Here is a 26,649-nt window from a genome sequence, read left to right as displayed (position 1 = left end):
TTAAATGTAACCATATTGCTACACTTAAAAGCGCCTCTCTTCTCTTTTATACTCAGTTGTGACATGACGCTATCAAGACATCAAGACATCACTTTTATGGGGGTTGGTTAGCTCAGTGTGACAGATGTATTTTAGTGAGACATGTCGGTTCGAACTGGGTTATTAAAGGCTTGGCAGCCCACTTTTATTAAAAAGGCAAAGCAAACTTCATAACACACAGATTTCCTATGCAGGGGTCTTCTCCAACAAACAACAAAAAATGCGAGCCCACCTGGCTACAATTCAGCATCTTTACAATCTCTCTATCGATTTAATCTCTCTTCTATCACTCTCACTATTTTTTACTCTCTAATCTCTCTATCACTCTCTCTAATCTTTCTCTCGGCTTTAGGTTACATAAAGTAAATCCTGCTGAAGTGTTCTTTATTGGTTCATATTAACTGCCACTTTTAATGGTAGGATTCTTAGAACATGGTGTGTTGTCTTTCAGGCCCACATACACTACCTAATTGTGAAGACTTTCGCCTCTGCTGTGAGCTCCTTGTCCACTCAACCTGAAATAAAAACTGTTCTCCAGCGCCTCTGTGACCTGTATGCTTTGCATGGAATATTCACAAGTGCCGGGGACTTTCTGCAACATGGCTACTTGTCAGGGAAACAGCTGGACCTGGCCACTACAGCCTACCTTGGCCTCCTAGCAGACCTCCGGTGAGTAAAAAGTAAAGATCTTACCTGCTGCTGATTGCGATCCAAAGTAACTATACTAATTCCCTATTTATAGTGGAGAGCATATTCTACCGCTATCTGCTGTACACTGCAGTGTTGCTCTGCACCGCGGCCTGTATTAACTAACAAAAGTTAGCTTGTTCAATAAAAGGGTCAAAAACAGAAATACATGCTGGTGCAGTGGCAGCAAATGAGTGCGGTAATACGTGCCAGTACAGTACAGAAGTGTTCTTTGGGGAATAGTGAAGAGTACATTGGTGCACAGTTTTGCATACTTCCTATGGACATGTTGAAAGTGCAGCCATTGTTTTCAAAATTTTCTCCTGCACAAGTTCTGGCTGCTATAGGGCCGAAAGTCACAAGAACCACTTTGTACTCACCAATAGCGCAGGAGGTGGGAGGGAGGATGGAGCTAGCTGTCCTTCTCACTTTCTGTGTTTCTCTTTTACAATATTTATAGGATTCATAAACTTCAGGCCGTCTCTTACCCCCCTCCCCTTCACTAGGAGAAAGTTAACTAGCTTCCGGGTCCCATGCCAAGTGGCTGCCCTGCTGCATACTTTAACACAGAAGGTTGCTTACTCAGCACAGGCGCCATTGAGAGGCTTTGCATTTATAACTTCTCATTGAATGCAAAGCATTCTCTGATTTGCTGAGGTGGAGATCATGACAATACCGCTCCACCTCATCCAATCAGAGAACGCTTTGCATTCACTTGGTACACAAAGCACTCTCTAAATGGCACCAATGGCGAGTGGATGATCTCCTGTGTTAGCAAGACACTAGAAAGCAAGTGGAGATCAGTGACTACTACAGTGATTTCTAGCTTCCTGGGTGATCGGCCAGGTATGGTATATACATATACAGTGCATCCAGAGAGTATTCACAGCACTTCACTTTTTCCACAATTTATTATGTTACAACCTTATTCCTGATGGATTAAATTATTTTCCTCAAAATTCTTTAATGAGAACGTGAAAGAAGTTTGTTTGAAATCTTTGCAAATTTATTAAAAATGAAAAATAATTATCCCAAACAATTATGTCACGGAGCTTGCGTTTGAATTCTTCGGCAGTGCTTTAACAGAGTCTCGCCTCCTACATTTGCTCCTCCTGTGACAGATGGAAGTTCTGTCTATCACAGGAGGAGCCGGTGTAGGAGGTGAGACCCTGTTACATCGCCACCAAAGAATTCAGACGCAAGCTCCGTGACGCAGCGGGAGATACCCGCTGTGTGAACCAGGCACTGGTGAGTCTGCTTTGGGCACAGACTGAGGGGCTCAGAGTCAACATTGATGGGCACAGACTGACAGGTTTAGGATTGATGGGCACAGACTGAGGGGCTCAGGATTGATGGGCACAGACTGAGGGGCTCAGGATTGATGGGCACAGACTGAGGGGCTCAGGATTGATGGGCACAGACTGAGGGGCTCAGGATTGATGGGCACAGACTGAGGGGCTCAGGATTGATGGGCACAGACTGAGGGGCTCAGGATTGATGGGCACAGACTGAAGGGCTCAGGATTGATGGGCACAGACTGGGGGGCTCAGAGTCAGCATTGATTGGCACAGACTGAGGGGCTCAGGATTGATGGGCACAGACTGATAGGCTCAGGATTGATGGGCACAGACTGATGGGCTCAGAGTCAGCATTGATGGGCACAGACTGAGGGGCTCAGGATTGATGGGCACAGACTGAGGGGCTCAGAGTAGGCATTGGTGGGCACAGACTGAGTAGCTCAGGATTGATGGGCATAGACTGAGGGGCTGCATTGATGGGCACAGAGACTGAGGGGCTCTGCATTGATGGGCACAGAGACTGAGGGGCTCTGCATTGATGGGCACAGACTGAGAAGCTGCATTGATGGGCACAGACTGAGAAGCTGCATTGATGGGCACAGACTGAGAGTCTTCATTTGATGGGCACAGTGAGGCTGCAATTGATGGGCACAGTGAGGCTGCAATTGATGAGCACTGAAAGCTGCATTTGATGGGCACTGATAAGGCTGCATTTGATGGGCACAGGTAGGCTACATTTGATGGGCACAGGTAGGCTACATTTGATGGGCACTATTTGTACTTGTAGAACTAGGCCAGAGAGTAGACAGTGTTTTTTGATGGTTTTAATTTAAAATGTACCTTGGTGTCCTTCACTAAGGTCTGTACATTGGAAATTGTCCGCCACAGCGTTGGTCCGTGCCTATCCCTGAGCACGTGCCTATCCCTAGAATGGCTAATGGCCAGTGAAGTCGGGGTGGGGGGGCTTGGGTGTGCATTGGGGTTGGCCGGCTGGGAGGGGGGGGGTGAGTTTTGTATGGGAGAGACCTGTCATCATCTGCACTGCCCATCACCTCACTTAATAGTGCGCAACCCGGCTTAACCTCAGCGCCGCTGCATTGCTGATGCTGAAAGGCAGCCAATGGCTGTGCAGCAATGCCGGTTTCTGAAATTCCAGCCAATGAGGCTGTAACAATGTTCCTGCATGACGTTAGCTCTCCCACTTCATGCAGTGATGTGAGAAGGAAGGAGGAGAACAATACAGAGGAGAATAAGTGAAATAATAAAAGAGGTAAGTGAGGACGGCGTTGGAGTATATTTTTGGAGTATGTGTCCCGCGATGTACATCCATCTTTAATCACTCTGCTTGATGGACCCGAAAAATAGAAAAACCTCCATGGGAGGCCTCCCGGCGACTGCTTTCTTTTCGCTTTGACAGCTTTTATATAGGCAAGGGCGGGGCCACCCGCTGGTGTACCTGGATGACCCCACCCCCTCTGACATCACGTGATGTCTCATGCCGTTAGAAGGGGGTGCGGTCACTCGGTTCCGCCCTTGCCTACATAACAGCTGTCAAAGCCAAGAGACTGCAGTTGCTGGGAGGCCTCCCATGGAGGCGGAGCTTTTTAAATTTTTTCAATTTTTCGGGTCCGTCGGGCAGCGTGATTGAAGATGGATGTACATCGCTGGACACTTTTTTTTTTTCCTTTTTTTAATATAGGAATTGTCGTCAACTTGTATCTTGTGGTTTTTACTTTTTGACACTTTTTTTTTTTTTGGTGAATGGGTACCTACCCATTCACATGGCGGGGTGGGATCTGGGGGCCCCCTTGTTAAACCGGCCAGGGTTGTCGGTTGGGGCATCCCAAAGCACCCTCCCCATGTTGAGGGCAAGTGGCCTGGTATGGTTCAGGAGGGGGGGGGGGCGCTCGCACATCCCATCCCTTTGTTGGCCTGCCAGGCTGCATGCTCGGATAAGGGTCTGGTATGGATTTTGGAGGGGACCCCATGCCATTTGTTTTTAAAACTTTGCGTGGAGTTCCCCTTTAAAATCTTTGCCAGACCCAAAGGCGCTGGTGTGGATTTTAGGGGGAAACCCCATGACAATATTTTTAATTCTATCATAGGGTTCCCCTTAAAGCGGTTGTATACCTTTTTTTTTTTTTTTGTATTTTTACCTACAGGTAAGCCTATAATAAGGCTTATCTGTAGGTAAAATGAATATCTCCTAAACCTGTACAGTTTAGGAGATATTGACTTTGCATGCAGCCGCTGACATCAGTGGCGCATGCGCTGTGAAGGTCCGGCTGAAGGTCCAGCAGACGCTGCCGGACCTTGCCGGAAAGAAGTCTCCCTCACACATTCACGGAAGACACGCAGAGAAGAAGACACGCCGAGGGAAATGTCAGCTCCCTCGGCATGGACCGGGAACAGCTGCCGACGCCTCATTCTAAGGTATTTCATAATGAGCTAGTATGCGGTGTATACTAACTCATTATGCCTTTTGCCTTACTGGTTTAAAAAAATTAAATATAATTTGTGCGGGTATGCAACTGCTTTAACCACTTTAATACACTGTATTATATACTCTGCACTGTATTATAAATACTACACTGACTGTACTATATATTCTCCACTGTATTATATATACTACAATGACTGCACTATATACTCTGCAATTTATTATTTATACTACACCTATGGCACTATATACTCTGCACTGTATTATATTATATATACTACACTGATGGCACTATATACTCTGCACTGTATTAAATATATACACTAAACTGACTGCATGATATACTCTGAACTGTGTTATATACACACTACACTGACTGACTGCACACTAAACTAACTACCTGCCTAATCTTTTAGCCCCCATATCCAATCACTGGCTAAATCCTGCCACCTTAACCTCCGCAACATCTCCAGAATTAGACCCTTCCTGACTAATGACACCACAAAGCAACTTATTCACTCCTTGATTATTTCCCGCCTTGACTACTACAACTCTCTCCTTAATGGCCTACCCTTACGCAGGCTATCCCCCCTTCAGTCTATTATGAATTCTGCTGCCAGACTAATACACCTCACTAACCGATCCATGACTGCTGCTCCACTCTGCCAATCCCTTCACTGGCTTCCCCTACCACACCGTATAAAATTCAAAATGCTAATCACAACATACAAGGCCATTCACAACATCGCCCCCATCTACATCACCAACCTCATCTGCAGATATCGCCCAAATCGTCCCCTCCGCTCCTCCCAGGACCTCCTGCTCTCTAGCTCCCTTGTTACCTCCTCCCATGCTCGCCTTCAGGACTTTTCCAGAGTCTCTCCCATCCTCTGGAACTCCCTGCCCCAGTATGTCCGATCAGCCTCTAACCTGTCCACCTTTAGGAGATCCTTGAAAACTCATTTATTCAGGGAAGCCTATCCCACACCCACCTAACAACTGTCCCCGAGCCACACCCATCAAATCATTCTCTGCAGCTATTACCTTTTGTACCACCACCCCCTCCCTTTAGAATGTAAGCTCTATGAGCAGGGCCCTCCTGTACCTTTTGTATTGAACTGTACTGTAATTGTGTTGTCCCCCCTTCTACATTGTAAAGCACTGCGTAAACTGTTGGCGCTATATAAATCGTGTATAATAATAATAATAGTCTCCATTCATTCACTATATACGGCCGCTGTGTAAGCAGCAGCCTTATATAGTGTGGGGCGTGGACTTAGCCCCTGAGCCATGATTGGCCAAAGGCACCCTGCTTTTGGCCAATCATGGCTCTCACAACACATCACGCTGTGATTGGCCAAAGCATACAGGTCAGATGCATGCTTTGGCCAATCAGCAGCTGTCAATGCACTGCGATCTCGCAGTGCATTATGGGGCGCTCTGCGGCGGGCTAACTTTCCACGAGTGCCCCATATTACGTTCGACTCGAACATCGGGACCATCCCTAGTCCCTAACACATGGGGCACCTTTCCCTACACTGCCCACTCACAAATGTGCGCCAAAACAGAGCCAGGGCCTTAAATAGGCTCTGCCTGACCAAAGATGGTCACCAGAGTCACATGGGGCAGCAGCATCCAGTAGGATAACTCCCCCAGTAACCAAGGAAACCATAGAGGAGCCCTGTTACTCTTGACTAGGGATGAGCTTCGAGTTCAACTCATGTTCGACTCGAACATCAGCTGTTCGTCAGTTCGCCGAACAGCGAATAATTTGGGGTGTTCGCAGCAAATTCGAAAGCCGCGGAACACCCTTTAAAAGTCTATGGGAGAAATCAAAAGTGCTAATTTTAAAGGCTTATATACAAGTTATTGTCATAAAAAGTGTTTGGGGACCTGGGTCCTGCCCCAGGGGACATGGATCAATGCAAAAAAAAGTTTTAAAAACGGCCGTTTTTTCGAGAGCAGTGATTTTAATAATGCTTAAAGTGAAACAATAAAAGTGTAATATTCCTTTAAATTTCATACCTGGGGGGTGTCTATAGTATGCCTGTAAAGGGGCGCTTTTTCCTGTGTTTAGAACCGTCTGACAGCAAAATGACATTTCAAAGGAAAAAAAGTCATTTAAAACTACTCGCGGCTATTAATTGTCGGTCCGACAATACACATAAAAGTTCATTGATAAAAACGGCATGGGAATTCCCCATAGGGGAACCCCCGAACCATAATTTGAAAAAGAAATGGCGTGGGGGGGTCCCCCTAAATTCCATACCAGGCCCTTCAGGTCTGGTATGGATATTAAGGGGAGCCCCGGCCAAAATTTAAAAAAAAAAAATGGCGTGGGGGTCCCCCTCAAAATCTATACCAGACCCTCCAGGTCTGGTATGGGTTTTAAGGGGAACACAGCACCAAAATTTTTTAAAAAATGGCGTGGGGTCCCTCAACGCCACATGCCCTCAACATTGGGAGGGTGCTTTGGGGTAGCCCCCCAAAGCACCTTGTCCCCATGTTAATGGGGACAAGGGCCTCATCCCCACAACCGTGGTTGTGGGGGTCTGTGGGCGGGGGGCTTATTGGAATCTGGAAGCCCCCTTTAACAAGGGGACCCCCATATCCCAGCTCCCCTGTGTGAAATGGTAAGGGGGTACAAAAGCACCCCATACCATTTCACAAAAAAACTGTCAAAAATGTTAAAAATGACAAGAGACAGAGACCTTTATTTAAAGTCTTCTTTTTTTCCATCTTCTTTTTTCTATCTTCCTTTGGTTTCTTCCTCCATCTTCTTCTTCTTCTGGTTCTTCCTCCGGTGTTCTCGTCTGGCATCTTCCTCCGCGGCGTCTTCTTCCCTTCTTCTTCTCGGGCCGCTCCGCATCCATGATGGGAGGCTCCTGCTGTGTGATGCTTCTTGTCTTCTGAAGGTTCTTAAATAATGGAGGGTGGGGCCACCCGGTGGCCCGCCGCCTCTGACGCACGGGGACTTGACGGGGATTTCCCTGTGGCATTCCCCGTGACGTCAGAGGGGGGCGGGATTACCCGTTACGTAAGGGGGACCCCCACGCCATTTTTTTTTTTTTTTAATTTTGGCCGGGGTTCCCCTTAATATCCATACCAGACCTGAAGGGCCTGGTATGGAATTTAGGGGGACCCCCACACCATTTTTTTTTTTTAATTTTGGTTTAGGGTTCCCCTGTGGGGAATTCCCATGCCATTTTATCAATGAACTTTTATGTGTATTGTCGGACCGACAATTCATTAATAGCCGCAAGTAGTTTTAAATGACTTTTTTCCTTTGAAATGTAATTTTGCTGTCAGACTGTTCTAAACACGGGAAACATGCGCCCCTTTACAGGCATACTATAGACACCCCCCAGGTACGAAATTTAAAGGAATATTACACTTTTATTGTTTCACTTTAAGCATTATTAAAATCACTACTTCCGAAAAAACGGCTGTTTTTAAAACTTTTTTTGCATTGATCCATGTCCCCTGGGGCAGGACCCAGGTCCCCAAACACTTTTTATGCATATAAGCCTTTAAAATTAGCACTTTTGATTATTCATGTTCGAGTCCCATAGACTTTAACGGTGTTCGCATGTTCGAGTGAATTTTTTGCCTGTTCTCATGTTCTGGTGCGAACCGAACAGGGGGGGTGTTCGGCTCATTCCTACTCTTGACTTCCTCTCCAACAACAGTGCTGCAGTGGAAGAGCACCACCTGTCGTGGAAAAAAGTAGACTGCAACTGCCTACAAGTGCAACATATCCATCCTCTCAATATTGTCATAAACCTTTCTGACTACTTGATCAATGAATCGACTGTTACTTTATGCTTTTGTAGCCCCATGCTTATCTTTCAAGGTATGTCACTCCAGAGTACAAGAGACAGGAGGTCAGATGCATGATGACAGTAGAAAAGTTGGTGTAGCCTGGGTGGTAAAACAAACATTTCTAGTGGAGGGAAGTTTAACAGTTGCCAGATGAATGCACTTTAGAACAAAGCAATGCTGTTTTTTCTCACTTTAAATTTTATTGAACAAAAAGAAAATATATACATATATGTAAAACATGTATAGCAAATGTCCAGTGTGTTAGACAATATTTTAGGTGACTATCCCACAAAGACATCCCATGATGTTACAGACATATTCATGAGACACATTTTATGTCAATTAAGCTATGTTAGGATATACAACATTCAGGGTACATTATACTCCTATGGTCTCTCCTCCCAGTTTCTCCATGCATTGTTAGTAGGGACATTGGAGGTCTGGAGGTTCATGGCGTAGTGACACCCTGTTGAATGCAGGTTTCAGGGGTCTGTAGCCATCTATCCCAGATCTTATTATATTTTGAAGGGCATTCTCTGTGGGAATACATGAGTTTTTTTTATAGGGCAAAGTCTACTATCTAGTTAGTGAGCTCTGGCGGATTGGGCCTCATCCAAAACCTGGCTATGACTTTTCTCGCAGAGAAGAGGGTTTTGTTTAAGAAGATTTTTGTGAATTTATCCATATCTGGTTATGGGAAAATGCCCAGCAGGCACGGCATGGGGTGTAGTTTCAGGGGTGAACCCATGGTGTCATGTAGAAACTGTACTATTTGTGCCCAGAATTCCTGAGTCTTTGGGCAGTTCCAGATTAGGTGATAGAATGTTCCTGTTTCTTTATTATACATTGGGCAATTGGCGGATTGATCTAGTTTTATACCGAGAAATTAGTAGTGTAAGGTATGATCGGTGCAGTATAAAGATTGAGTCAAGCGGTCAGAGAGTTTGAGTGAGACTAGTTTACAGGTATCTAAGGCTTCGCTCCACTCCTCATCCTCCGTGGATCCCACCTCTCCCTCCCATCTAGTTTTCAATGCATAGGCTGATGTAGATGCCTGAGGGAGTGACAGCATGTTATGAAAGTGAGAGGTCAATTTTTTGGGGTCAGTGCTTTTAATCACTCCCATTAGAGGGTTGTTGTCTTGGGAGGGGTTGTCCGAGGGGAATTGTGTTCGAAAGGCGTGGTGGATTTGTAGGTACCTAAAAAAACATTCAGTTTGGTACCATAAATTCGGATTTTAGTCTGTCAAGTCTTTAATTCCCCATTGTGTGTAATGTGAGACAAATAGAATATTCCCCTGGAGCTCTAGAGTTCGAGATCTGGGATCGAGTGAAATTCTGGGAGGGCTGTATCATGCCACAGGGGAGTGTAGTCATGGGTTTGTGGTAATTTGAGCTTGTCCAATATGATATCCCATACCCGCCTGTATTGGTAAAGCAAGGATTTGCGATCATCCGTCCTCTCTGCACCCCTTATTCCTCCTGTTATTGCAACCAAGGGGTCTAAGGTCGAATGTGACCATTTGGGGCATAGGAGGTTAAGGAACCTGTCTCTGTCAACCTTGTCAATGTGAAATAGTTGCACCATTTGAGTAGCTAAATAGTACGTTTTGAAGTCTGGAAGGGCAGTTCCGGCAAGGTCAGTAGGGTTTTTTAGTTTGCTCCAGGGGAGTTTGTGTCTGCTGGTACCCCATATAAATGGTTTAACCACTTGCTGCCCGCCATTTAAAAAAATGACGGCTGCAAAGTGGTTTCAATATCCTGACCGGTCGTCATATGACATCCAGCAGGATAGCAAGGAGGCACGCATCGCGGCGATCGTTGTTGCGGCGTGTCAGTCTGACACACCGCAACATCGATCTAGGTAAAGAGTCTCTGACGGAGACTCTTTACCACATGATCAGTCGTATCCAATCACAGCTGATCACAGTGTAAACAGGAAGAGCCGTTGATTGGCTTTTCCTCACTCGCGTCTGTCAGAGGAGAGCCGATCCGCTGCTCCTCTGACATGGGGGTCTGTGCTGATTGTCCATCAGTGCAGCCCCCCTCCCTTCCGAGGATGACCACCAGGGACGCCACTAGGACCACCAGGGATGTCACCACCAGGTATGCCACCCTAGACCACCAGGGATGCCAATCAGTGCCCACAATGGGCAACACTGATTGGCAGGCATTATTTGGCACTGATTGGCATCCATCCGTACCATCAATTAGTGCCCATCCGTGCCACCTATGTGTACCCATCAGTGCCACCTATCAGTGCCACATATTAGTGCCCATCATCAGTGCCACCTCATCGGTGCCCATCAGTGCCACCTTATCAGTGCCCGTCAGTGCAGCCCCATCAGTGCCCATCGGTGAAGGAGAAAACTTACTTAATTACAAAGTTTTGTAACAGAAACAAAAAAAAACATTTTTTTTTTGCAAAATTTTCGGTCTTTTTTTTTTTTTTGTTTAGCAGAAAATAAAATTCCCACAGATGATCAATTAGCACCAAAAGAAAGCTCTATTTGTGGGAACAAAATGATAAAAATCTAGTTTGGGTGCAGTGTTGTATGTTGTATTGTATGTCATTCAAAGTGCGACAGCGCTGAAAGCTGAAAACTGGTCTGGGCAGGAAGGTGTATAAGTGCCCTGTATTGAAGTAGTTAAGTATTGCTTCCATTGATTTGAAATGCTTAAGCATCAAGTACACTGGTGAGTAAGCAATGCTGTTTTTATGAGGACTGGATCCTTGCAATGTAGGAGGATGGTGTAATGGTTTAGAACAGTTAGTACCCATACAATACTTATACAATGGTTGCCATGAGGGCATGACTGACCAAAGACTAGGAAATCCTGGTATGGGAGATTAAGTTAGAGAACAAAACTTAAACTATACCTGTCTACTATGGAGGACACTGTGGTTGTGGATTACATCAGTATTAACATCTGTTTACAAGGCCATAGTGTTGTCAGTAGCTCTTGTTGACACTGCCCGCCCCCCCCTCCCATTATGTACAGTAGTGTGATTTTACAATGGTGGGGTTTGTTTTCCAGGAAAGATGCCGTTTTGTTGGTTGACGCTTTCGACTTCACAGATCAACAGCTAATATCTGCTCTTGGGACCTATGATGGGAATGTGTATCACAATCTGCTGGAATGGGCTCAGAGAAATCCTGACAACAATAAGGTAGGTATAAAGGAGGTCAGTAGTAAATCCTCAGTTAAATGGAAAAAGAAATCTGAAAAAAAAACATTCCCCAGCAGACCCTAAAAAAAAATAAAAAAAAAAATAAAATAAAAAGCTGTGGCTGTAATACTCACCTTCAGTGCTTTAGACTCGCAGCTCTGCAATCTAATGCTTGTCCTAGATTGCAGTTACATTGTTCACAGCAATCTCTGTGAACTACCCAACCCCTCCCTCTTTATGGTAATGGAAAGAGGGGGGGTGTTCTGTAGTCCTGTCCTAGGGTAAAATTGCTGCACCTGTAATGTAATGGATGTTGCCATTTTAGGTTGAGCCATGCTCTTGCTTAGCTACACTAGATTGCCAAAAGTATGGGGACGCCTGCTTTACACGCAAATTAACTTTAATGCCATCCCAGTCTTTGTCCGTAGGGTCCAATATTGAGTTGGCCCACCCTTTGCAGATATAACAGCTTCAACTCTTCTGGGAAGGCTGTCCACAAGGTTTAGGAGTGTGTCTATAGGAATGTTTGACCATTCTTCCAGAAGCGTATTTGTGAGGTCAGGCACTGATGTTGGACGGAAAGGCCTGGCTCACAGTCTCCATTCTCATGCCGCGTACACACGACCAGACTTTACAGCATACTTTGCCCGGCGGACCAGAGTCCGTCGTACAATTCGATCGTGTGTGGGCTCCAGCGTACTTTTTTCCCCCAAAAGTTTGACGGACCTAGAAATGATACATGTTTCAAATCTTTCCGACAGACTCGAGTCTGGTCGAAAAGTCCGCTCGTCTGTATGCTAGTCCGACAGACAAAAACCGACGCTAGGGCAGCTATTGGCTACTGGTTATGAACTTCCTTGTTTTAGTCCGGTCGTACGTCATCACGTACGAATCCGTCGGACTTTGGTTGATCGTGTGTAGGCAAGTTCGTTCATTCGGAAAGTCCGTTGAAAAAGTCCGCCGGACAAAGTCTGCCGTAAAGTCCGCTCGTGTGTATGCGGCATTATTCATCCCAAAGGTGTTCTATCGGGTTGAGGTCAGAACTCTGTGCAGGCCAGTTAAGTTCCTCCACCCCAAACTCGCTTATCCATGTCTTTATGGACCTTGCTTTGTGCACTGGTGTGCAGTAATGTTGGAACAGGAAGGGGCCATCCCTAAACTGATCCCACAAAGTTGGAAGCATGAAATTGTCTAAAATGTCTTGCTGGTATGCTAAAGCCTTAAGAGTTCCCTTTACTGGAACTAAGGGACCAAGTCCAACCCCTGAAAAACAACCCCATACCATAATAATCCCCCCTCCACCAAATGATTTGGACCAGTGCATAAAGCAAGGTCCATAAAGACATGGGTGAGCAAGTTTGGGGTGGTGGAACTTGACTGGCCTGCACAAGCAGCTGTCTCTCTAATGGGGCGTACACACGGTCGGACTTTTCAGCTACAAAAGTCCGCCGGACGCCGACGGACTTAGTCCGGCGGACAATACGATCGTGTGTGGGCTTCCCCGGACTTTCAGCGGACTTTTCCAGCCGCAAATCTGACGGATTTTAGATTTGGAACATGCTTCAAATCTTTACGTCGTAACTACGCCAGACCCAGAAATCCGCTCGTCTGTATGCTAGTCCGATGGACAAAAACCCACGCTAGGGCAGCTATTGGCTACTGGCTATCAACTTCCTTATTTTAGTCCGGTGTATGTCATCATGTATGAATCCGTCGGACTTTTGTGTGGTCGTGTGTAGGCAAGTCCGTTCGTTAGAAAGTCCATCGCAAGTCCGCCAAAAGTCCGTCGAAAGTCTGTCGGACTTTTGTAGCCGAAAAGTCCGACCGCGTGTACACTCCATAAACCTGTAAAACGCCCTTCAGCTTCTGAACACAGATCCTAATGGGAGTGTTGATTGTCACCTTAAGCTGCTAGCAGGCTTTTAAAGCGGGGTTCCACCCAAATTTTGAACAATATCTGTATGTATTCTCTTCCTTTCCTAGATGCTGACATGCCGTTTAAAAAAATTTAAATCGCCGTAATTACCTTTTATTTTTCTATTCTTCTTTGCACTTCCTGGTTCTCCTCCCGTGGGAGTAGGCGTGTTTCTAGCCTCTCCCAGACTCCTGGGAGCTAGTCTCTGGCTTTCCAGGATGCCACTGAGCATGTGCGGGAATGAGCAGTGAATGCTGGGAGCACAGCATTCACCACATCCAGGAAATAAATGCTTGTGGGCTTCAAATGCCCACAATGAAGATGGAAACCGCCTGCAGTGAATAATATAAGTTATTCTTTCCGACGAAATCTGACACAGGCGGACATATTACACACAATATGTGAGTATGTAATGCTGAGAAGAAAAGTTTGTGAATGAACTCAAAAAAAAAAAAAACGATAGATAGGTGGACCCCCGCTTTATTAAGCTTCAAGTAGGGCTGAAGCCTGCAAGCAGCTTGTTTAAAGTGACAATCAGCACTCCCATTGGGATCTGTGTTCAACATTTACAAACTGGAGATGAATGGTACTTTAAAAGCTTCAACAAAGCTTGCTGAAAGCTCTGCAAATGCTTTGCAAAAGCTTGGTGCTCCGTATGAAACAGGCCTGATGGTAATCTACATACCTCCCAACATTTTGAGATGGGAATGAGGGACACCTACTACCAAATGTATGTAGGCATAGGACACGCCCCCTGTCACACCCCCTTAGAGGAGAATTAACCAAAAAAAGGTTAATCAAATCCACAAGGGCTTTTTTTTACCACTATTTTTCCTTTATATTGGCTTTTAAAATTTACAAATGCAGCAATTTAGAATTTTGATGAAAGGTCTAGCACTGAGAAACACTTTTGAAAGATAAAAAGTGCATTTTATATACAACTATATAGATGAGACCAAAATGAGGGACAAATGAGGAGGAAAGAGGGACAGAGGGACATTGCTGCAAATCAGGGATAGTCCCTCCAAATCAGGGACGGTTGGGAGCTATGTAATCTAGATTATACAATCATTTATAAAGCTGTTTATACACATTAAAACATGATTTCATATTCTCTGTAAAACATTCTTTAGATTTACCAACACTACTGGTTGTATTTATAACAACAAAAAAATTATATATATATTACATACTATAGCAAAACAGTGTATAACTCGGCCTATAATGCACCACTCAGCGCCACAGATCCTCTAACAGCATTCATCTAGAACCTTCAGTAGACAAAATGACATTCATAAAATATCTACCAGACCCTTTGAAATATAAATTTTAAAAACCAAGGGTATGGAGAATAAAAGCAGCTGTTTAAAAAAAAAAAAACAATGTAAATGTAATAGATAGTATATAGGACATATATATGGTAATAAAAATAGTCATATACTAAAACAGCGCTATGTTGAGCATATAAGATGAAAGTGTGGCCAACTACACACAGATAAAGTCCATTAGACTAGTGCAATATCAGTAGTGGTTCAGAGGGTGTTCAAGTAGATCACAAAGCATGTCACAGTGTGCACCTTCCACCGATCACTCCAACTCCACCATATGTGAACACACTCCCCTCAGGGGGTCGAACTCACCAGAGCTTTAAAGGATAAAAGCCTCCAATTTAAGGATATTCTGGACCACCTTAATACAGCACTTCTCTAGGCAATAGGGAGATGGAAGGGCTCCAAAGCATTTAAAAACGAGAACAAAAAAGCACAAATAGCGTAATTCCGTTTTATTTATACAAAGCACCCATTACATAAATCTCCCCCATTACCAGCAACGTACCAGATTAAACAGAAAACAAAGCAGATCAATCTGGTACGTTGCTGGTAATGGGGGAGATTTATGTAATGGGTGCTTTGTATGAATAAAACGGAATTACGCTATTTGCGCTTTTTTGTTCTCGTTTTTAAATGCTTTGGAGCCCTTCCATCTCCCTATTGCCTAGAGAAGTGCTGTATTAAGGTGGTCCAGAATATCCTTAAATTGGAGGCTTTTATCCTTTAAAGCTCTGGTGAGTGTGACCCCCTGAGGGGAGTGTGTTCACATATGGTGGAGTTGGAGTGATCGGTGGAAGGTGCATGCTGTGACATGCTTTGTGATCTACTTGAACACCCTCTGAACCACTACTGATATATTACATACTGTATATCTGTTCATCCATTAAAACAATATGTAAATTTATTCTGCAAGAATTCAGACATAGTGCAGTTAAAGGCGTTTTACTGCATTGTAAAATGTTTTTTTTTTGTAGGTCTGATTCAGAATGCAAGTCAGCCGGGAGCTGTCCTGCATTTTATTGAAGTGCACTGTAAAAAAAATCGCATGGCATTGCAGTACAGTGACATGAATGAAGTGTACTTTTCTACACTTCCAATAAAGTTTGCACAAAAACAAAAAAGGAGCTTTCAGTGGAGGATTTAGTGCATCACACACACAACTGCCCCCTACCACAGTTCGGAACGGACCACTGCTGGGGAGGTAAAGCGCTCCAATAGCTGTCTGTTCTATTGTGAGTTTGGTCTTAAAGGGGTTGTAAACGCTCGTGTGTTTTCACCTTAATGCATCCTATGACGCGCTCTCCCTCTCTGCACGGCGTCCCCGCTCTTGATTGGATAGATTGATAGCAGTGCAGCCCGCAAGGTAATCCCCCGGGAGAGCGCTTCTCCTAGGGGGTTATCTGCTGTGGGGAGGAACAGCGAGAACCACTGAGGGACCCCAGAAGAGGAGGATCGGGGCCACTCTGTGCAAAACGAGCTGCACAGTGGAGGTAAGTATAACATGTTTGTTATTTTTAAAAAACAAAACACGAAGCCTTACAATTACTTTAATGTTCTCAGGCTAAATTATAAACGTGGTGAGGACAACCACCACTATGATGTATAGATGGAGTTGAGGTGCATACTTACACTCACTGGCCTCTTTATTAGGTACACCTGTTCAATTGCTTGGTAACACAAATTGCTAATCAGCCAATCACATGGCAGTAACTCCATGCATTTAGGCATCTACACGTGGTGAAATTGACTTGCTCAAGTTCAAACCAAGCATCAGAATGGGGAAGAAAGGGATTTAAGGGACTTATCTTAAGAGAAAATATCCAGTGAGCGGCAGTTGTGTGGAGGAAAATGCCTTGTTGATGTCAGAGGTCAGAGGAGAAGGGACAGACTGGTTCAAGATAATAGAAAGGCAACAGTAACTCAAATAACCACTCGTTACAACCAAGGTGTGAAAAATACCATCTGTGAACGTACAACATATCAAACCTTGAAGCAGATGGGCTACAGAAGCAGAAGACCACACCGGGTGCCACTCCTATCAGCTAAGAACAGGAAACTGAGGCTACAATTCGCACAGGTTCATCAAAATTGGACAACAGAAGATTGGAAAAATATTGCCTGCTCTGATGAATCTCGATTTCAGCTGTGACATTCAGATGGTCCGTTCAGAATTTGGCGTAAACAACATGAAAGCATGGATCCATCCTGCCTTGTATCACCGTTTCAGGCTGGTGGTGTAATGGTGTGGGGGATATTTTCTTGGCACACTTTGGGCCTCTTAGTACCAACTGAGCATTGTTTAAACACCACGGCCTACCTGAGTATTGATGCTGACCATGTCCATCCCATCTCAGCCATGCCAATTTACCAACACTAACAACTTAACTATGTACACCTAGCACACTAGCTAGAGAGTGGTACACTAATAAAGTGGCCGATGCATGTATTTCCTATGATACTTGGCACCATCTAGTGGCCATAATCTGGTATTTTCCCTATTCATTTCCCTTTTATTTATAAAAAACAAAAACATTTAATTGGCAGATAATACAGCCTGAGAACATTCAATGTTGCCCTATTTGCACAGAACGAATTTACCTGTACTTTTAATGGAGAAACAACTATGAATTTTTTATAAATGTATGTAATGTGGGTCTACCTAAACAAGCCAATTAATTTTGTATTCATTTCTCAGGCTCTTGTACTGCATAGTTGTTGGTAGATTTTAAAGTGGTCATACAAGCAGAATATAAAGTCAGTATAAGTTAGATGCATCAATATGCACAGACCTCTATTGGTCAGGTAGCCATGAATGTCATCTACAATGTTTTGTAAGTTTAACCAAAAATACCTTTTACTTAATGTTTTTTCATTTTCACCGCTTGATTTTTCACAGGTGAGCCCAGTGTTTGAGAAATACCTGAAGCCATATTTACAAAGCAACCAATCCAAATTATGAACACCGCCTTCTGGAGGACCCTGATCCAAAGACCCGGCATTCACCTAGTATATACCGTGCCTTATTTTACTTACCGATTGGTCAGTTTCTGGAAACCACAAGTGCCTGAAAGTGAACCTAAAGAAATTTCTGAAGAAAAAAATCTAATGTTAATGTATGTGCAGTACCTGCCATGACTTGGTTGGGGCTTGATAAATTAAATTTGAATTATAAAATAAAGATAATTTTCTATTTTGCTACAATAAAGCCATTTTTTTTTCATTTTGGATTGAGTAGGGAAACGTTAAACTCCAATTTTTTTTTCTGTTTGTATCCAGTTAGGGGGATCTGCCTTCACTTCCTGTCCCGCTAATGCTACAGAAAGTAAAATATCTCTGGGTGTTCCCTTTCTTAACCTCCTGCTGATTCCTCACATGAAATATATTGCAAGGGGGGGGGGGCAGGTGCAGGCTCAGCTTGCTTCTAGGATTGGGGTGTGCATGCGCGCACCCCCCTGCTGATCTGTGCTGTGATTGAACATCGCACAAGTTTGGCAGCAGATTTCAGCGGAAACCCGCTGACCACAGAGTTCTGTGTTTACAAACACGGAGAAATCTGTGTACAGTGAATGGCAATCTGGCTGTTTCTTTTCCTTAAAAAGCAGGGAGAAAAAAAACAGCCAGATCGTAAGTAAAAGCAGCACATATTACACTTGTTAGGCACACTGGTAACCCCCTCCCAGCCAGTGTCATTAGTACATTGTCCGTGTTCAGAATAATCACTGTATTAGTGTCACTAGTGACATCCATGTCAGTTAGATACCCTTCCAGCCAGTGTCTGTTAGTGCCAGATAGGGTGGCGGGCTATAACAGTCCCACTATAATTTGCTAATCCTTGCTAGAGCTGCACTATTCTGGCCAAAATGAGAATCACTATTTTTTTTGGTTAGAATAAAAAGATCACGACGTAAAATCTTTCACGTTCTACAAAAAGAATTGGACTAACTTTACTGGTATTTTTTTTTTTAAATTCATTAAAGTGTAATTTTTTCCTCAAGCATTGCTTTTGAATGACTGCTGTGCAAATAGTGTGGCATAAAATATTGCAACAACCACCATTTTATTCTCTAGGGTCTCTACTAATATATAAATATATATATATATATATATATATATATATATATATATATATATATATATATATATATATATATATATATATATACTGTATATATATATATAATGTTTGGGGGTTTTAAGTAATTTTCTAGCATAAAAAAAAAAATGATTTTAACTTGAAACCAACAAGTGTCAGAAAAAGGTTTAAGTGGTTAAACTTCCCTCATTTACACACCAAAGTGTATTCCTTTGATCTAAAGGACAAATTGTTACAATGTTTATACTTAAGTTCCACTGCTAAGGAATGTTGTGATTCTTGGCAGACTGCCTGTTTTTTTTTTTTTTTTTCCTTTCTTTTGACTGTCAGCTTTGGCAGAGTAGAGAGAATTCTCTGCATAGAAAGAATCTGGAAATATTTTGTCAAGATCGTAACGGGGGAAAAAAAAAAAAATCGCAATAATGATTAATCGTGCAGCTCTAATCCTTGCTATTACAATATAGCGTCTATAGCTCTGTAAATTCCAGGATAAAAGCACAGTGCTGAATAGCAAAAAGGTCATGAAGGGGGTAAAACCTTCCGGAGATAAAGTGGTTAATATGAAGGCAGAAACCAAAGAACATGAATAGATGTGCATTTTCCCATTCTTAAAGGACAGACCCTTTTTTCATAATGTTTTACAGAGAAAATTGAAGCTGGCTCACACCTATGCATTGTGGTAATGTGTGTAGTAAAATGTGCATTATTTTGTGAGTTATGGCACAATCTTTGGTGCATTGGGGTGCAATTAGTTTTGCATGGCACCACAACCCACCTTAAAAAAATAAAATGCATGTGGGTTGCAGCACACACACCTGGCCCCACTCCAACTCTTCACCCTCCTACGTTCCTATCTCTGTCTTATTCTTTTATACAAGTTTCTGGTTTTACAGTTGGTACCCTGACAATATGGGTTCTTCCCAACAGCACTTTAATGACATTTGGCTGCTCACCTCAATGATGAGTGCAGCCTCACTGTTTTACCTAAAATGACTGTAAATGATTGCCTTGTAAAACAAGCCATTCAGTTTAAAATAAAAATGAAAGGCAGAACGTTTTTGTATAGATATAAAAATGCATTATATATTTTTTTGAAGCACGTATTTTTTTTTTTTTGAAGCACCTGATTAGAGCCAGAGGCTCTAATAGGCTTCAAAAAATGGTAGGCTCGGGGTGCAGAGCACTACGCTCCGATCCCACCCAGTTGTGTGACAATAGCGAATTAATATACATTAATTCTCCTCCCGGCCAATCAGGAAGTGGGTCGTGAGACCCATTTTTCAATTGGCTGAAAGGAGAAGCCATCCCTTTTTGGCCTATGAGGAGGGAGGAGACTACGGCCGAGGAGACGCATGGGAAGCCTGACCAACGGAGCCGGGACATGGAGAAGAAGGGGAAGGCTGCCACTGCCACCACAAGGTGAGTGAGCTGGTGACCAAGGGGTATGAACCGTCTGCCGCCCCCCCCCCCTGACCGATGGAGCAACAGCCGCCACTGCGACGCGTTTCCTGGACTTTGGTCCACTTCACGTGTATTCACTGGACAGGAATAGGGCATAGGGAAAGATGAGGCCAAACCCTTCGTAGGGGAACAATACAGGCGAGTCCTAAGACTGAGGACGCTGGGAGGTTCACAAAGAAATAATTATATAAGAGGTTTATAGGTTATTTTGAGGTATATATGTGTGGAATGAGGTATCTGACAATTCATAGTTCAAACACATCAGTTTTGTAAATGTCCACCCATCATGTCTTTAAGAATGTCTTTAGCCATCCTACAATGTGAAAAGTGCATAAGTCCTTCTTTTACAAGGATAAAATCCAAAAATCCATATTGTGTGTAATCTCCCCAGCGACACGAACACCGCACTTTTTTGTTTACTTTTTTTTTTCTTTTTTTAACTTTATTTGAAGCATTACATAGTGAAACTCCGTTTTTTTTCTCTGGTGACATTGCAATTCAGTGCGCTGTGGAAAAATGCAGACATGCTGCACACTGCAATGCATATCACATCAGTGTTGTGTGAATGGAGCTCATAGAAAACTATTGCTTTCTACTGTATGTGCCCCACCTGTGACTTGCATTTATCTAGTGTGGAAAAATGCAGGTCACTGAGCATAGTGTGAACAAACCCTCAATAAAGGGTAACTCCACTTTAATGGAAAAAAAAACCTATATAGCACAGGGCTCAAAATTTCAAGTCCTGAGCTACTAGCCAGGTCTTAAGGGTTACTCGCCACCAGTTGCCCCACCTAACCCCTACCCTGCCCCGCCCATAATTCCGCCCCTAAACACTCCCTCATAAATTATCTCATGAAATTACCTAAAAGTTTTATGCAGAATTAGGTTATAAAAATAATTATTAACAACAACTTTATCAGTGCAGCCTCACCTGTGCCCATCAGTGAAGCCTCACCTTTGCCCAACAATGCAGCCTACCTGTGTCCATCAATGCGGCTTCACCTGTGCCCAAGAATGCAGCCTACCTGTGTCCATCAATGCTGCCTCACCTGTGTCCATCAATGCTGCTTCACCTGTGTCCAAGAATGCAGCCTACCTGTGTCCATCAATGCCGCCTCACCTGTGTCCATCAATGCTGCTTCACCTGTGTCCAAGAATGCAGCCTACCTGTGTCCATCAATGCTGCCTCACCTGTGTCCAAGAATGCAGCCTACCTGTGTCAATCAATGCCGCTTCACCTGTGCCCAAGAATGGAGCCTATCTGTGTCCATCAATGCTGCTTCACCTGCGAACAAGAATGCAGCCTACCTGTGTCCATCAATGCTGGTTCACCTGTGTAGGGGAAGAGAGGAGTGGAAGAGGATTGCCGACCGGATCATCAGAGAGATGCTGTAGCAGCTTTCATTTGAATTGCAGAATGTTCCTCATGTTCATCGTCACACACAGCCCATATATGGCAACCAGGAGGTGTTCTTTACACAGTTGGTGTACAGTAGTGGTTCTCAACCTCAGTCCTCAAGTACCCTCAACGGGCCATTTTTTGGGAAATTCCTTTAGATAAAATAGCTCTTATCAATACAATGTCATCAATATTGATTTAAAGCAGCTGTGCAAAGTAAAGGAAAACCTGAAAACACAGACTGTTGGGGGTACTTGAGGACTGAGGTTGAGAACCACTGGTGTACAAAACGCCTCCACTACATTTTATGATATTTTGTTGCTTGGGTGAAGAAATCTGCAATAAGATACAAGTCAGGTTTTAGGTATCCTCTGCAACAAAAAAGCCTAAGAAAAGGAAACGAATGCAGCCCCCACAGTTAATGATTGGTAAGCTGCAATACATTGTTTTTGGTTTGGGGTTTTGTTGGAATACAGAATTGTATTTTGTGCAACAACTACTGTATATCAATATTTAGTAGAGATATATTATTAAACCGCAAGGCTTCACTTCCTGATTCCCTTACCGAAGATGGTGGCGACAGCACCCGAGGGACGGTTCGGCCTTGGGTGCCGATATCGTGGGCGCCCTGGACAGGTAAGTGTCCTTATTTTAAAAGTCAGCAGCTGCAGTATTTGTAGCTGCTGACATTTAAAAAAAAATTTGATGGACCTCCGCTTTAAGTAGAAAAGCAAACATGGACTGTGCACTTGTTTGTTCTGTAGGGCTATATACAGACTTTCTAACAGGTTATGGGCTGAGGCATATCCCAGAGAAAAGCTGAGAAATTCAAGATGAGAAAGTACGAGGAAATTTATAATTGTAGTCAGGCCAGAACACCCTTCAGCCGAATGGATAGAGCGAGACCAAAAAGCTCAGATCACAACCTCTCTTAGCATGGAAGATGATCAAATCATACACACATATATAAGTGTGAAACTGCTAAAGATATGTGGGAAGGATTACAAAAGGTGCACAAAAGAGCTTAGCTCAGCAATAAACTGTATTTGATTAGAAAGCTATAACAAACCAAGCAAATAAAAGGCCAGGATATGCAGGATTACATAGGGCACACCTTGGAAATGGTTGGAAACTTCAAAGGTAAAGGAGAAGAAATAAAAAGAATTTCATGTCGCAGCACTATTACTTACCAGAAAGTTATGAAACGTTTGTCACAGCACTTCATGCATGTCCAGATGATAAGCTGACATTGAAATATGTTAAGGGAAAGCTTGTGGATGAATATAAGCGTAAAATGGAAAGCATTAATAGTGACATTGCTTCTGTCGCAGAGTTTGCTTTAATAATGACAAATAGGAATAAAAACAGTAACATTGAAACAAGAAACACATGAATGTCTTGTGTGCAAGAAACATGGTTATTTAAAATCAGATTACAGAATCTGGAAAGCTAGAATGCAAAAACATACTAAATTACAAAAGGCCAAAAGTGTGAAAGAAGAAACTGATTTTACTTCAGATAATAGATTTTTCAATAAAAAAAGTTGCACCTTATCTTTGCAGGCATGATGTGTTGATTCAGCAGCTATGAGTCACATGACAAATGATAGAAATTTCTTTATTCGCCTTGACCAGAGTAAAACTCTCTTTACTGTCCTATTTCCCAGAGTTTCACCAAAAAGATACCAGTGCAAAAATGTCCTCTATGTCCCTGCCCCTGAAATGAATCTTTTGTCAGTGAAGCTCACAAAACAAGGCAATGTAGCAACTTTCTAAGAGGACAGTTGTGCCATCACAAAAGGGGATATCTTACTTGCAAAGGCTAAAATTACAGATGAACTGTATCAGCTGAACTGCAATGAGGTGGTTAATACTGCCAAGAAGGAAAAACATTTAAAGTGCATTCACACATGGCACAGACGACTTGGGCACAGAAGTCCTGACATAATGAAATTAACTGAGAATGACTATGCAGGTGGAATAAAAATTAGTCCATGTGATCAAAACAATGAAATGCACCAGCTGTATAAAAGGAAAAATGGCAAGAAAAGCCTTTCCAAAGCAGAGTAACAGCAGAGCTAAGAAACCTCTGTGTTTAATTAATTTAGATCTGTGTGGTCCAATGGAAAAATTGACTCCAAGAAAGAGGGGCTATTTACTCACTTTTATAGATGATTACTCTATTACAACAAAAGTGAAGTACCAAAGAAACGTGAACAGTATTGAGCTCAAGCAAGCAACACATTTGGCAAAATGCAGAGTGTATTATGCACAGACAATGGAACTGAATATACAAGTGATAACACACAGGAGATTCTCAGGAAGCACGGCATAATATTTCAAACTGTACCATACGACCCAGAACAAAACGGGGATGCCAAAAGAATGAGCCATACTCTTTGTGAGAGTGGAAGAACCATGCTGTTTGATGCAGATATACCAACCATATACAATGGGGAGGCAATTATGACCGCATGCTATCTCCAAAAATGACTACCTGGAAAATCAACTGAGAAAACTCCATATGAACTATGGAATGGAAGGGCCCAGAATTTGAACCATCCAAACAATTTTGGAAGCAAAGCCTATGTGCATATCCCAAAAGAAAAACATACAAAATGGGATGCTTGCGCAAAGAAGGGTGTACTTGTGGGGTACAATGAATCTCAAAAGGGACACAGAATTCTGCACCAAGACACAAACAAGGTAACCATCAGTAGAAGTGTAATTGTTGATGAAATTTCAACTAACACAAATACTGCAAACTGAGGGAAATTCCACATCAGTGTCACATGAAGATAAGCAACAAAGTGACACAGACAAAGAACTTAATGCAGACAATCCAAATGCTGTAAAAGAAGAAACCAGACCACAGAGGCTTCAATCAGGAAATCCACCAGAAGCAATAAAGGCATCTCAGCCAAACGTTTGTCCTATGTTGCTCACGCAGCATTATAACCAGAGCTAGATTCATAGGATGAGATGCAAAGACTTCCAACTCATGAGAAACAAAAGTGGATCAGAGCTGCTGATGAAGAGATGACATATCTTAGTGAACTGCAGACACTTTCAGAGCTACCTCATGGTAAGTGTTCAGTCAGCTGCAAATGGGTCTTAATGGCAAAATGCAGCTCTGAAGGCAAGGTTTGCAGGTACAAAGCACGGTTAGTGGCAAAAGGGTACTCACAAAAATTTGGTGTGGATTACGATGCTACTTTTGCTCCAGTTGCAAAACAAAGTACTTTATGAACGCTGTTAACAGTGGCTGCTTCTCTAAAAAAAATGGTTGTGAAGCACCATGATATAACAACAGCTTTCTTAATGTTGATATCGAAGAGTAAGTAAGAATTATTATTATATTATTATGTGTTTTAATTATTTATAGTTATTTATTATATTATAATTTTTTATTTCGTTTTTCAAACTTTATCATACCCGGGATGTCTACTAGACTCTTGTTTGGACAGATTTAAGTGAACTATTCCTAAGAATTACAGGCCTACAATATGAAACGCCATATTTCTGTGCAAAATAATTGTACCGCTTTCAGCACCTAAAATCTGAAATAATCATACCGCCAGGGAGGTTAAGGACTTAAAGTGGTTGTAAAGTCAGAAGGTTTTTTTTATCTATATTTAGCTATCTATATTTGACCTTCAGGGTTAGGGACAGCTGGCATTCTTCTGTGTAGAGTGGGTTACAACGTATTGTGGGTGTAATGCAAAGTAGATTGATGGGCGCCAGACATTTCTTGAGTGCAAAGAGATTTATTGTCTCTTAAACAGAACTGTGGGAAAGAGGGTTGGGGCCAGGACACCCTTAAGTAAATGCAATGTTAATTGGTAGACTCTGAGACTTCTATAGGTAGACAGCCATGCAGGGAAAGGTATCTAGCCAGACACCACAGCTGCATGAGTAGTAACGCTGTCTCCTATGGCAACAGATTTGTAACAGTTTCTAACAAAGGTTGCAATGAACTCTTTTACTTCTTCTACAATCTCCTATTGTAGAACTTCACTTCCGCTGAGCTCTCAGTCTTTCACTAGACTTACTGATCCACTGCCACTGGATCCCCTGAGCTCTTCCAATTTAGCACTCCGTATCTTCCTAAAGCGTTACCCCTGCTTCACCGCTGGGTCCCTGGCTTGGCACTCACAGATACTCCTCAAGCTTCGCCCTTTCTGACACGTTAGGTCCCTGGCTTGGCACTCCACAAGCGTCAACTCTGCTGTCCGGATGAGTCCCTGACTTGGCACTTGCTGAAGTTTTCCTACTTCTTCACCATCCCCGGCTGGCAAGAAGTCTGCTCTGGTAATAGCCATAGCTTACTCACAGTGGTCTCCGGTGGAGAGGTGGATGGTCCCTTAGTGACGACAGCTTCCCCTCTACCTCTGACCACGACCAATTCCCCGGCCGGTGGAACAGTTAATTCTGGTTGGACTGCAAGCCGCAGTCCCTTCGCTGCTCTCTTGCTTCTGGATAGGCCCTCAGACAGCCTAGCAGCCAGATGTCCCCGGGATAGGCCTTAGGTTTCTGGCCTAGCAGCCCGGGGCATTACAACACGTCCACCCAGACAGCCGTCCAGGTGGCCCAGAATCTCGATCACCTGACTCCACCCAAATAAATAGTCTCTCCCAGCAGGCCAAGGGACCCAAGAAAATCCCTGCCCATCTGCTGAGACACCCCATTCATTCCTAATCTGTCCTTGCAATGCCCTTGTCTTATCTAATGCCACCAGATACCCAGCCATCTAGTGACAGAAAAGAGAAGTGCAGCAATTCCAGAATTAGGGTGAAATCAATTGACCTTCTATCAATTGGCCAAGGCAACTATCGCTTGGCAGATAAATTTAGTAGCCACAATGCTTAAACATCAGGGTGCTACATAGATAAAAAGCCTTCTGTGTGCAGCAGCCCCCCTCAGCCTCCCTAATACTTACCCGAGATCCCTCTAGCTCCAGCGATGTTGTAGGAATGTCTCGGCTGTCCTGTCAA

The 26,649-nt window shown here is 43.4% G+C and overlaps 1 protein-coding gene across 2 annotated transcripts in view; it reads left to right on the top strand.

Moving 5' to 3' along the window:
* Positions 1 to 17,908, top strand: part of ACOX2 (acyl-CoA oxidase 2) — a 50,601-nt gene extending 32,693 nt beyond the window's left edge. For both annotated transcript variants that reach the window (XM_073592127.1, XM_073592126.1), the window contains exons 13-15: positions 491 to 708; positions 11,325 to 11,457; positions 17,600 to 17,908. In XM_073592127.1, the coding sequence (XP_073448228.1) occupies positions 491 to 708; positions 11,325 to 11,457; positions 17,600 to 17,662 (414 nt within the window). In that variant the 3' untranslated portion in view covers positions 17,663 to 17,908. The remainder of the gene's footprint in view (positions 1 to 490; positions 709 to 11,324; positions 11,458 to 17,599) is intronic.
* Positions 17,909 to 26,649: the final 8,741 nt, after the last annotated feature.

The sequence above is a fragment of the Aquarana catesbeiana genome, linkage group LG07 (assembly GCF_042186555.1).
Source record: "Aquarana catesbeiana isolate 2022-GZ linkage group LG07, ASM4218655v1, whole genome shotgun sequence".
In the NCBI taxonomy this organism is placed as follows: domain Eukaryota; kingdom Metazoa; phylum Chordata; class Amphibia; order Anura; family Ranidae; genus Aquarana; species Aquarana catesbeiana.
This window is presented reverse-complemented; position numbering and strand designations above follow the sequence as displayed.